The following is an 11,432-nucleotide window of genomic DNA, read 5'->3' on the forward strand; positions in this document are numbered from 1 at the left end:
ATGACCTCTCGAGGTCCCTTCCAGTCCTAGAATCTATGAATCTATAAGGGCAGAAAAAGAGGGAAGTAGCAAATTTCATTAAGAAAAATATACCTCTTCAGTCAATGAGCACTCAGACAAATCAGGGAGATCACTTTTGTATCAGCATTACAGAAAGAGAGTCAGATCTTCCTGCTAAATATATACACACTGAATGAAAAACCTTCTTCTCATTTTATGTCTAACTGGGTCACTGCCCAAACTATCCCTGAAACCAACTGAATGGGGAGATTTAGTTGTTCATTAAACTTTACAAAAGATTGATTCCCCAATGGGTCAAAGCCTCAGCAGGTGTAAATTGATACTGCTCCTTTCACTTCAAAGCTAGTTTACTCTAGCTGAAATTTTTGGCCTAAAGACTCTAATATGCTAATGAGAGACCCAGACTTGAGAGAGATCTGGGAAAGCAGAAATGCCAAAGGTACTGTACACAAAGTTTGCTCCAGAGCAGACCCCTTTCTTATCCCTAAAGCAAACCTCCTAGAAATACTCAAATGTAAAATCCTCTGCTTATTTCTCTTAGACCATTCTTCTATTCTTTTGCCACTCCAAACAGTCCTTAGACAATAATATTTTCAAGAGATAAATGGCATTCATAATTTTTCAGTCTAAGTGACTTTCTTTTTCTGAATTTTAGCCACATTCATGAAGACGAGAATGTGTTCCATAAGAAAGCACAGTATGTGTCTCCTCTGTTACAGGCTCCATTTGAACTGAACGCAAAGACTTTGTCTACACTTGCGGCGGTGGCACAAAGGGTACATGTAGCTGTATACCACAGTGAAAAGCAGGCTATGTCTACACGGTGGTGTGTAGCTCCATGTGGCAGCGAAAGGCTCTGGCAGTGGGGAGGCAGCTGGGAAAGGTTCTGGCAAGGGGAAGTTGGGGGGAAAGGCTCTGGCAGTGGGGAGGCAGCTGGGAAAGGTTCTGGCAAGGGGAAGTTGCGGGGAAAGGCTCTGGCAGCAGGAAGCTGCTGGAGTCTTTCCCCACTGCTTCACTCCTGGTGGAGCCTTTCCCTGCTGTTGGAGTCTTTCTCTGTGGCTGGGAAAAGCTCTGTGAACAGGAAGGCAGAGGGACACTACGCTGCTTAAAAAAAAGCAGGGTAGGCATGGGGAGGCGCTGCTTGGGCGAGTAGAGAGGTGTGTAGGGGCTATACCATAAGGTTCTGATGCGTCTTTACTCACCTAAGCAGTGCCCCACCACTGCTTGTTATACCCATGCCAGGGGGCATGCAGAGTCTGCTTTCTACAGCTCTCAAAGCGCTTTGCATGGGAAGTTAATATCATTATCCCATTCTTACAGGTCGGGAAACTAAGGCCCAGAGAGGTGACATGATTTGCCTAAGGTCATCTAGCAGGCTAGCAGCAGAGCCAGGAATAGGTTTCCTAAATCGCAGTCCAGTGCTCTGTCCATTAGATCACAACTCTCTCCCGATTGACAAACAGCAACCACCAGGGTGCTGCCAAAACAGGCCTGGATTTAACCCAGTCTGCATCGTATTGTTCAGTTCCTTCTCCCCTTTGGACATTGATCGTTACATTTCACCTTATCCTACAATTATTGCCTAACCTCACTGATGAACTTGGACCAGACATAGTTCCTGCTTGGACGCTCTTAGAGAATTCACTCCTCCTAGCTCACCCCTGAAATCAATGTCCTTTATCAATAGACCTTCTATCTAAATCATAAGTTCTTCTCCAACACTCATCTTGGATGGCCTGTTGGGGTGGAAGTACTGCACACCCTGCCAGCTCCACCCCTTTTTATCTGGCATTACAAACATTCCCCCACTCTTTGAGCTCAGTATGCGTGTGCACTAGGACTGGGTCAAATCTCATGGTTTATTCTTTCTTGGGCACTTTACAGTAAAATGTCCCATTTCCCCCCACAGTGTTATAAAATATTCGGCTCCAGTGAAGCAGAGAGACTGACTTGGCATGCTGCACGAAACACTTGCATAAAGTTAGGAGGAATCCTGGCTTCTATACATAACGAACAAGTGCAAGGTATAATATCTGGTCCCTTTGGTACTAGATGAGACATCTACCCATTTCTAACAATCATAAGCGTAGTTTATGTAGCTGTAATTTTGAGGCTGTTCCAGTAAACTATGCTGCCTTTGTCACTAATAGTTAATATAAGAATTAATGAAAACTACTTTGAGAAAAATGTATCATACCTGCCTAACTTCCAAAGTTCGATGCTAGCATGCATCACCATAGTACCTGAGTGCCTTCTGTAACACACTATGCATAGGGTACTGAACAGCAGTTCCTAGGTGGGGGGTACAAATTACCTGTGTTGTGGCTGTACTATTTCTGTGTCCTCTCCCAAGGGGCTGTGGTTAGAGTTTTTAAACTGAAAACCTTTATTTGTACTTTTCTTAATTGAATTCTCCTATCTCTTTTAAGTTACTATTTTTGTAACAGACATTCCTTTCAATCTCACCATCAGGCAATAATCTAGAGTAATAAAATGTAGCATTTGCAAGTTTTTTTAATTCAATACTTGAGCAGTAATTTTATTTTTATTATTTTTTACCATTGTTCAAGTTTTGGGTATGCTGGTGTCTTCAGAGATTGGAGAAAGGGAATCCATTTTTGTAAAACATATACCTCTGGGTTTTTTGCAGCTTTCCTCACCTTCCATTTAAAGGATGTCATGGCTGAAACCTGGATTGGACTGAACGATATTAACGAGGAGGGCCGTTATCTTTGGACAGATGGGAGTTTATTTGACTATGCAAAGTGGGCCAGGAATTTCCCATTTAGAGATAGTTACATACGAGTTGACTGGAAATTTATTACACAGGAGGTAAACAGAACAAATATGACTAAACCACCGTAACCTGGGGCAGAGTCAAGCTTTATGCAACCAGTTCAACTTGTCTCTTATTGAGCATCCTTTCATTCAATGAAAACATTGACTGCCACGGAAGGCGGTACTGCAAACGGAGGGTTTAGGTTTTTTACATTGTCTCCATGTACTAGCAGTTCTGATTGCAAATCTTTTTTTGCAGAAATCCAGAACTATAGTAGCATGGTGCTTTAACAGAGTTATATTCATTGCAGATACTCAGTGTTGCCCAGTATGTTTTTTTTTAACTTTGCATTATTGTCTTTTACACTATAGGTTGTATGATAATAGTGTAATAGTCTGGGTGCACTATAAGGGATTGCCAGCACTTGACGAATGCTCTTGTACCAATCAAATGCAAGCCCTGAAGTTCATTTTTGCTTTTTAAGAAAATACTTATATTTAACCCGCCTCCTCCCAGAATTTTAAATACTTGTTTCCTTTTCTTAAAAAAGTCATTTTATGTACACTATGCCACAGAATCAAAATTAGAGCAGAAAAAGATTTATTGGGTCTGATTATTAATAAGTAACCTCTATTATTTTGCCAGCATTTTTTTCACTTTTATTAATTCATGTATCCTTTGTCCCTAGACTGACTGTATTGCAATGATGAAGAGATCGGTAGGAGAGGAAGGGAAATGGGGAAACAATGATTGTCACCAGAACAAAAGCTATATATGCCAGATGGACAGCAGTGAGTTTCATTTGATCAGCCTTCTAATTTAAAGCACATTTAATAACCCCTCTGAGTTCTAGAGTTCCTTGTTTACACAGATACTGTGGCTGCCAATATCTCAAGCATCTGGTGCCAAGAAGGTGCATCTTCTGTCACAGCCCAGGAATTCTAGATGGAATAGCTATCACGGGTACCCTATGTTATGGCTCTGAGTTGGGGTTAGATTTCACCTCCAATTTATTTGCACTTCACCCACAGGGTCCGAATACTCAGGATTTGAGTGAAAAGGGAAACGTTTATTATTTCAATTTTCCCATTTGTATGTTGTGACCAAGATTTTCAGAAGTGACTAATAATTTTGGGTGCCTGAATTTTTCGGTGCCCATCTTGAGACCCCTCAAAAGGATGTGATTTTCAGAGGGCTGGTGGTCAGCACTTTCTGAAAATCAGAACCATTGAAGAGGTCTCAAGTTGAACACCCTGAAACTGAAGAACTTAAAATCACCTTTGAAAATCTTGTCCTGGAAAAATAGGTAGGGTTTATGTCAAAGTGCTGAACTATAATAAAAGCTAATAAGTAATTACTGTTTTCATAATATTGAAATGCCATTCCTTTGGTCATGGCATTGTTGGGTTTCTTTGCTGCAATTACAAAAATAAATTGCTGCAATTTAACTGGCACTGCATGGGAAGGTATAATGTCTGGCCTTAAAGTCTATGAGTCAATAGGCTTGTCGTCACTACTGGGGAGATCAACTTTGCTGAAATCGATGCAGTGGGTGTCAAATTAGGGGGTCTAATGAAGACCTGCTAAATCGATGGCAGAGTGCTCCCTGGTCAACTCCAGTACTTCAGCTCCCCGAGAAGAGTAAGGTAAGTTGACGGGAGAGCGTCTTCCATTGATGTAGCACAGTGAAGACACCGGGATAAGTTGACCTAAGCTACGTCGACTCCAGTTACGTTATTCACGTAGCTGGAGTAGCATAACTTAGGTCGACTTATCCCGGTAGTGTAGACAAGGCCTCTGTAAACTTCTCTGCAAAACTCTACTTCTGTACCTCATGCCTGCAGCTGGTTTTTTTCTAGTTTTGAGCCTTTCATGACCAGAGATGTCCCTCTGTACATTATTTTGTTGTAGTTTTCTATGTGCTTATTTAATTTATAAGAACAACCACAAAAAGTGCCTATCCCAGCCTCTACGTGCCCTGGCTAATATTTAAAAAGCATGAGTCCAACAGTAACCTCCACAATATAGGGTATAACTAACAAAATTGTACCCTTAAAAATCATTAACAGAGAAAAAATGTCTCTTGGGGATTAAGTTAAGGACACAATAACAGGTTATACTACTCATCTGGGTCTGCGAGGACTTCATGTAATTTGACTGGCATTACCCAGGTAGGGTCAAAGCTACGCAACCCAATTTTCCTCTAGATCTGCAGAGTGGGAAGTGGCTAGAGAACAGATTCATCCAAAGCTCATTCGCACTCATAGAGTCCAGAGGAAGAGGAAAGATGTGGCTAGTTATGGGGAAATGCTGGTCTCAGCTTGATAGCAGACTGGGTGCCACAGCTGGCACTACCAGAAGAACAGAAATTTGGGTCAAAGGATGGCAGCTGAGGATTCCCTTTACATAAAGGAATCTCTGGCTGGCATAAAGTATTCCCCAGTTGCTACTAAAACTGGGTAAGCACAAAGGCAGCAGCTTTAAGCCATTTTTGCCCTACTTTTTCAGGCCCTGCACTGAGAACAACTCAGCCAAAGTATTTGTGTCTTATTTCTGTATACCATACCATCAGAGGGAGAATGCTGGTTTGGTTTTCCGTTTGTACCCCAAACGCTTTTGATTAAACTCTGGAAAGGGAAGAATGAATATTTGTTTGTTTTGCTTGTCCATTTAGGAAGCAATTTGCCCCACCCCTGTGTACTCATATTTTGAGGATTTAAGCGGTGTCTGTGTTGGGTGAATTTCACAGTTGGCTAGAGGGAAATCCATCCTGTGACAAGCACCCAGCTGATTTTCACTTGTGACCTAGAGTAGGTGTGGATTCATAGTTCTAGATTTGAACAGCAAACACGATTCATCAAAATATATTGTTTATATTTCTTTGGGTTGTAAATGAGGAATGATTTTCACTTATTGCTTGTGCTGTCCCACTCAATTTTTGTAATACTGCATTTATTTGTGGTGCAATGGTACGACTAACCAGGCATGCAAACATTTTCATTGTTTTTTTTTTCTTCCCCAAAACAACAGACCCTGATTTATTTCATTCCCCAGCAATTCCAGCCTCAGACATTATTCATTATGGTAATAGTAGCTATTCAATTATCCGCTCCAAAATGAATTGGGAAGAGGCACGAAACAACTGCAAGGAAAAATCTTTAGAACTTGCCAGCATTTTGGATTACTATAGTGCTTTATTCCTGTGGTTATACATGTTGCAGTTTGGAGAGCCTGCATGGATTGGTCTCAACAGCAATGTGGTAAGAACACGAAACGGGTGAGGTTTGAATGGTACGCTACTACTCCAAATAGAGCTTGAATTTTCCTTTAAATTTTGACCTTATCTATTTTATAGGGCTTTAATAGGTAGACTCTTGATGGTCTCAAGCTGAGTATCAAGTTATCTAGGAATCCCTAACACTTCTATGTCACGGTCCTCAAAGATATCCTGAGATGCAGCTAGAGTAGCAAGGAAGCCATACTAGGAGAAACAAGTAGTGAGTGGAAAAGGGGAGCAATAGAAATGTGGTGAGGAAAGCTGATCAGCAGTTGGAGGGGAAGTCTAGGAAATGTGGTTCGGATGGTAAAGACTGTAGAAAGTTATTTTCTGTTTCTGAGGAAGCTGCTATTTAATAGATACAGTAACTCCTCACTTAAAGTAGTCCCGGTTAACGTTGTTTCATGGTTACCTTGCTGATCAATTAGGGAATATGCTTGTTTAAAGTTGTGTAATGCTCCCTTCTAACGTCATTTGGCAGCCACCTGCTTTGTCTATGGGCTTGTCTTCACTACCCGCCTGGATCGGCGGGTAGAAATCGATCTCTTGGGGATCAAATTATCGCGTCTCGTCGGGACGCGACATTCGATCCCCGAATCGACGCGCATACTCCACCAGCCCAGGTAGGAGTAAGCGCCGTCGACGGGGGAGCCGCGGCGGTCGATTTGCTGCCATCCTCACAGCGGGGTAAGTTGGCTCGGATACGTCGAATTCAGCTACGCTATTCGCGTAGCTGAATTTGCGTATCTTAAATCGATCCCCACCCCCAGTGTAGACCTAGCCTACTGCTTGCAGGAAGAGCATCCTGTTGCAGCTAGATGGTGGGGGCTTGGAACCAGGGTGGACTGGCAGTCCCCCTATCAGCTCCCCGCTCCCCTAAGTTTCCTGTGCAGCAGCTGCCCAGCAGGCTAGCAATTGCAGCTGTCCCTCCCACCACTGCCATGTGCTGCTCCTGCCCTCTGCCTTGGAGCTGCTCCCCGAGACTCCTGCTTGCTGGGGGGGGGAGGGAAGGAGGAAGGAGGGAGGCTAATGTCAGGGTGTCCCCCTCCCCTCTGCTCCTGCACCCCGCTTACCCCATCTTCCATATAGCAGCGGGGACACACCAGGGCTCAGGATGGAGGGAGCTTGCAGCAGCTGCGGTCTCAGCAAGCTGATGTAATTAACAAGGCAGTGTACTTAAAGGGGAAATGCACATATCTCCCTCCATTCCTGCTGCCTTGTAGAGTGAGAGAGTTAACCCTTGAGGGCTCAGCCAATTGCTAGTTCATCATTTAGCAGTAAGGGAAATATCCCACCCTCTAACTCCTCCACCTCAACCAAGCTTCACAATCATCATCACTGTGTACCAGTATTAAATTGTTTGTTTAAAACTTATACTCTGTGTGTGTGTATATATAATATAGTCTTTTGTCTGGTGAAAAAAATTTCCCTGGAACCTAACCCCCTCATTTACATTAATTCTTATGGGGAAATTGGATTCACTTAACATCATTTCGCTTAAAGTCGCATTTTTCAGGAACATAACTACGACGTTAAGTGAGGAGTTACTGTATTGCAAAAGCCTCGCTCTTTGCTTGATGGTTGTTTATCCCAGCGGTTGTGGCTGTGGTGGGTGCAAATTCTGCTAGCAAAGACCAACACATTTAGTGTGGATCGGCAGAGGGGTATGTGGTGGAACTTTTTTCTTCTATTTGAGTTTCTATCTGCTGCAGTTTTTTCAGTAACACAGTTGGGAGTATTACGGGTAGAAGCTTATGATCTCGTGCTTTTAAATAGTGATTGTGGTGTTTTCCCAAATTAATGCTGGATCCCTTTTCCTTTTTAATAAAAGTTTTATTTTGTTGTACATGGACTCAGTGCTTGCGAGTGGAGAAGTATTGCCTCTGAGAGGAGCCCCAGGGTGGTTTTTAGTTTTCCCAGCTTGGTGGGGCTCAATCCGGTTCTATTTTGTGTTGTTAAGAGGAATCCATGGATATTGAACCCGGCCCTTGTTAATGCCAACTCCACCTGGCAGAAGGGTTACAAATGCATAAGGCACACTGTTCTACATCACCCTCAGACCTGCTCAGTACTCATTTGAATGGTGTCATAATAACAATGGCATATGGGTGTTTCCTGCAAAAATAGGGGTGCATATATCATCAGGGGATGTGTATGAATCCTCTGATCTGAAACAGGAGGCTAGAGTGTAAACAGAGAGAATCATGTTTATGCCTATGAGCTGCCATTTGTTAATTCCATTTGTTTTGCTTTTAGACTGATGGCTATTACAAATGGACTGATAACAGGAGAATCAAATATTCTAATTGGGCGAGAGGGGAACCAAAACAGAAAATAGCCTGTGTCTATTTAGACCTTGATGGAACCTGGAAGACAGCATCCTGTGATGAAAATTACTTCTCTGTCTGTAAACAGTCTGATGGTAAGCAATTGAATGTAACAGTTTTAGTTTGGTGCCCTGGAATTTGAGAGCCTGCACTAGAGGTTGGATTTGGATTTACAATAATGTATAATATTTAACATATATTAACGGAGAGAGAACCTGTGTCTGTCAAGTACATAACCCTATTTTACATTAATATTGCATTTTTTCAAACACGTACTCAATGACACAGATTGCTGCTGCTTTTTGGAACTCAGGAGATAGCTAATGAGTTCTATAAAATTTCAAAGTCATTCCTTAAAGCCAAACAGAACATGTGTATTTTTGGGATAAGTGTCAGTACTTTTAAAGTCTGTAAAATGGAGTCTCTATCCAGTTGAAGGAATAAATAGGAGTTTATGGGAGTAGCTCTGATCTATGAAGTCTAATTGTTGGAGGAAACACTCTGTTCCTTCAAAATAAGCAACGTGTATACAGTAGCAGAAACTTCTATGTTCTGCACGATAATGCCACTGCATTGCAACAGTTGGAGGGTAGCCTGGATAATTACATCTGGTGACTTCTATTAGCTATGGAAATAATGACTTCTAGATGGCTAATGTGCTATAGGATGCAAAAAAATCACTGGTGGGACAAGCAGAAATATTACATGTGCAGTGACTCTATAGACTGCATATATAGGCATCATCTATGATAGAACCCAACCTCTTCTGCTTCAGAAAATCAGATCACTTGAGGTACAGGAGAATCACCATTAGCTATAGCAGCAGGAGGTTTAAAAGTGTGGAGAACTCCACATTTTTGGCTTTAAAGGGTCAGACCAAGCTTTTTGGTGTGTGTTTCAGCTCATATGAGTTTGCATCCCCAAAGTTTCATTGGAATTTTAGATTTACCTGAAAATATGATTTATGTTTTCATTTTTGCAAGGTTTGCAAAGCTGTACTTATCATCCCTTTGTGAGCCAAATGATAGAATCACAAATACCAATCACATAGATTTTAGCAGTTCTGAAATTACATCCTCCAGGCTGCTCTAACCTTTGCTCACAGCTAATTGTGTGAGCATAGCCAGAGTATGCTGTACTCCAGCCAGTCCTGCTCCCCATGCCTGTCTGCAGTAGGGGATGTGGGAAGGGCGTCCTAGAGGTCATAGGAGTAGTTTATTTGTTTATATACCTGACCATTAGATGGAGGCCCCGAGCACAAGAACACAGAGCCCATTGGTCCTAAGATGGATCACTATGCCCCTGAAGAGAGAGGAATAAGGGATTAGGGGTATCTTAAGAATGGGCTACACATACAAGGGTTTTAGACTGATATGTCTTTTTGTACACTGCACAATATGCTCTGTTACTTATGTGGGATCTTTAATAGCCTAAATTTCTTAAGTGTAGGGTTCTTTTCTTTTTCCAGGTCATGCACTGAGCTTGATCTGCATATGCAACTCTCACTGATGTCAATGGGAGATGCATGTACAGACTGACAGGATTACTGATTTCTGGCCTGACATGATTAATTGCAGAGTATTCTGTGTAACAAGAGGCTGCAACACTAATATTTCACAAGTTTAAGGTTGTTCCATACAATGTAATGATTGGAACTGGTTGAAAATTTTCTGCTGGCAGTTTTCCTGTTAGGAAAGCTGATTCAACGAAATCTAGAGCTCCAAGAGAAATGTGTCAATTTTGCCGAAATTTTGTTTTTAAAAAAAAGCAAAAAATATTTGTTTCAATAAGATTAACTGTTTTATTTCAACCTTATCAAAGTTTTGTGTTTGGGCTTTTTTCTTATGAATTTGTTTATATTATATTATTATTTATTTAAAAAAAACAGAAGAAAACAAAATATCAAAAACTCTAAATTTCCCATGGGATTGAAATTCTGAGTTTTGCTCAGCTCTAGTGATAATGAAGATTCTGATTTATATAGATTAGATTGTGCTGATGAGCTGTGATTGGGAGCTTCTGCTACTTGGTATCTTTTTTGAGCTTGTAGTATCTACTTACTAAAACGTGCTTAGCAGCTTTTTAATTAACTTTTAAGAACCCTATTTTTTGAAGTCATTGAAGTCAATAGCAAAATTCCCACTGACTTTAGTTTCTTAACTGTTTCTTAACAGTTATAGCTCCTACTGATCCTCCACAACTCCCTGGAAAATGTCCTAAATCAAGAAACCCCTTATCTTGGATTCCTTTTCGTGGCCATTGCTACTTCTTTAATGCCCATAGTACCAGCTGGGCTGAAACCTCTACTGAATGCACTCGATTAGGTGAGTGTTCTCTTTTATTAAAAGGTCAGACTTTAGTGTTCACATAAAATTCACATTTAAAAATCCTTAATTGTATTACTAATATGGTAAAACCTTTGCGCGTTAAAACAAAGAATTTTAACATTTAATTTACTTTCCACCATTATTGCTGTTTGCTTGCTTTTTGCATTTCACTCACCTTGGACAATGAAACTAAGCTGATCAGTTTCCCTTGTCATTTATAGTCATCTCTGCTCTTTGGTTCTAATGCATGTGTGTACTGCTACAATGCTCTTAGGTTTGAGTTTCTATCATCACATTTCATTATTTTATTTTAAAATCATAGAGCTAACTATAACAGGACCGCTTGGAAATAGTGACCATAATATAATAACATTTAACATTCCTGTGGTGGGAAGAACATCTCAACAGCCCAACACTGTGGCATTTAATTTCAGAAAGGGGAACTATGCAAAAATGAGGAGGTTAGTTAAACAGAAATTAAAAGGTACAGTGACTAGAGTGAAATCCCTGCAAGCTGCATGGACACTTTTCAAAGACACCATAATAGAGGCCCAACTTAAATGTATACCCCAAATTAAAAAACATAGTAAAAGAACTAAAAAAGAGCCACTGGGGCTTAACAACCATGTAAAAGAAGCAGTGAGAGATAAAAAGGCATCTTTTAAAACGTGGAAGTCAAATCCCAGTGAGGTAAATAGAAA

At 41.1% G+C, this 11,432-nt stretch overlaps 1 protein-coding gene across 1 annotated transcript in view; it reads left to right on the plus strand.

Moving 5' to 3' along the window:
• Nucleotides 1-11,432, plus strand: part of LOC112102190 (macrophage mannose receptor 1-like) — a 58,829-nt gene that overhangs the window by 36,637 nt on the left and 10,760 nt on the right. The window contains exons 15-20 of the mRNA XM_026649424.1: nt 1,931-2,045; nt 2,672-2,853; nt 3,489-3,591; nt 5,831-6,060; nt 8,334-8,499; nt 10,579-10,728. Coding sequence (XP_026505209.1) covers nt 1,931-2,045; nt 2,672-2,853; nt 3,489-3,591; nt 5,831-6,060; nt 8,334-8,499; nt 10,579-10,728 — 946 coding nt within the window. The remainder of the gene's footprint in view (nt 1-1,930; nt 2,046-2,671; nt 2,854-3,488; nt 3,592-5,830; nt 6,061-8,333; nt 8,500-10,578; nt 10,729-11,432) is intronic.

This window comes from Terrapene carolina, unplaced genomic scaffold (assembly GCF_002925995.2).
Source record: "Terrapene carolina triunguis isolate 2854851 unplaced genomic scaffold, T_m_triunguis-2.0 Scaffold84, whole genome shotgun sequence".
NCBI classification, from domain to species: Eukaryota; Metazoa; Chordata; order Testudines; family Emydidae; genus Terrapene; species Terrapene triunguis.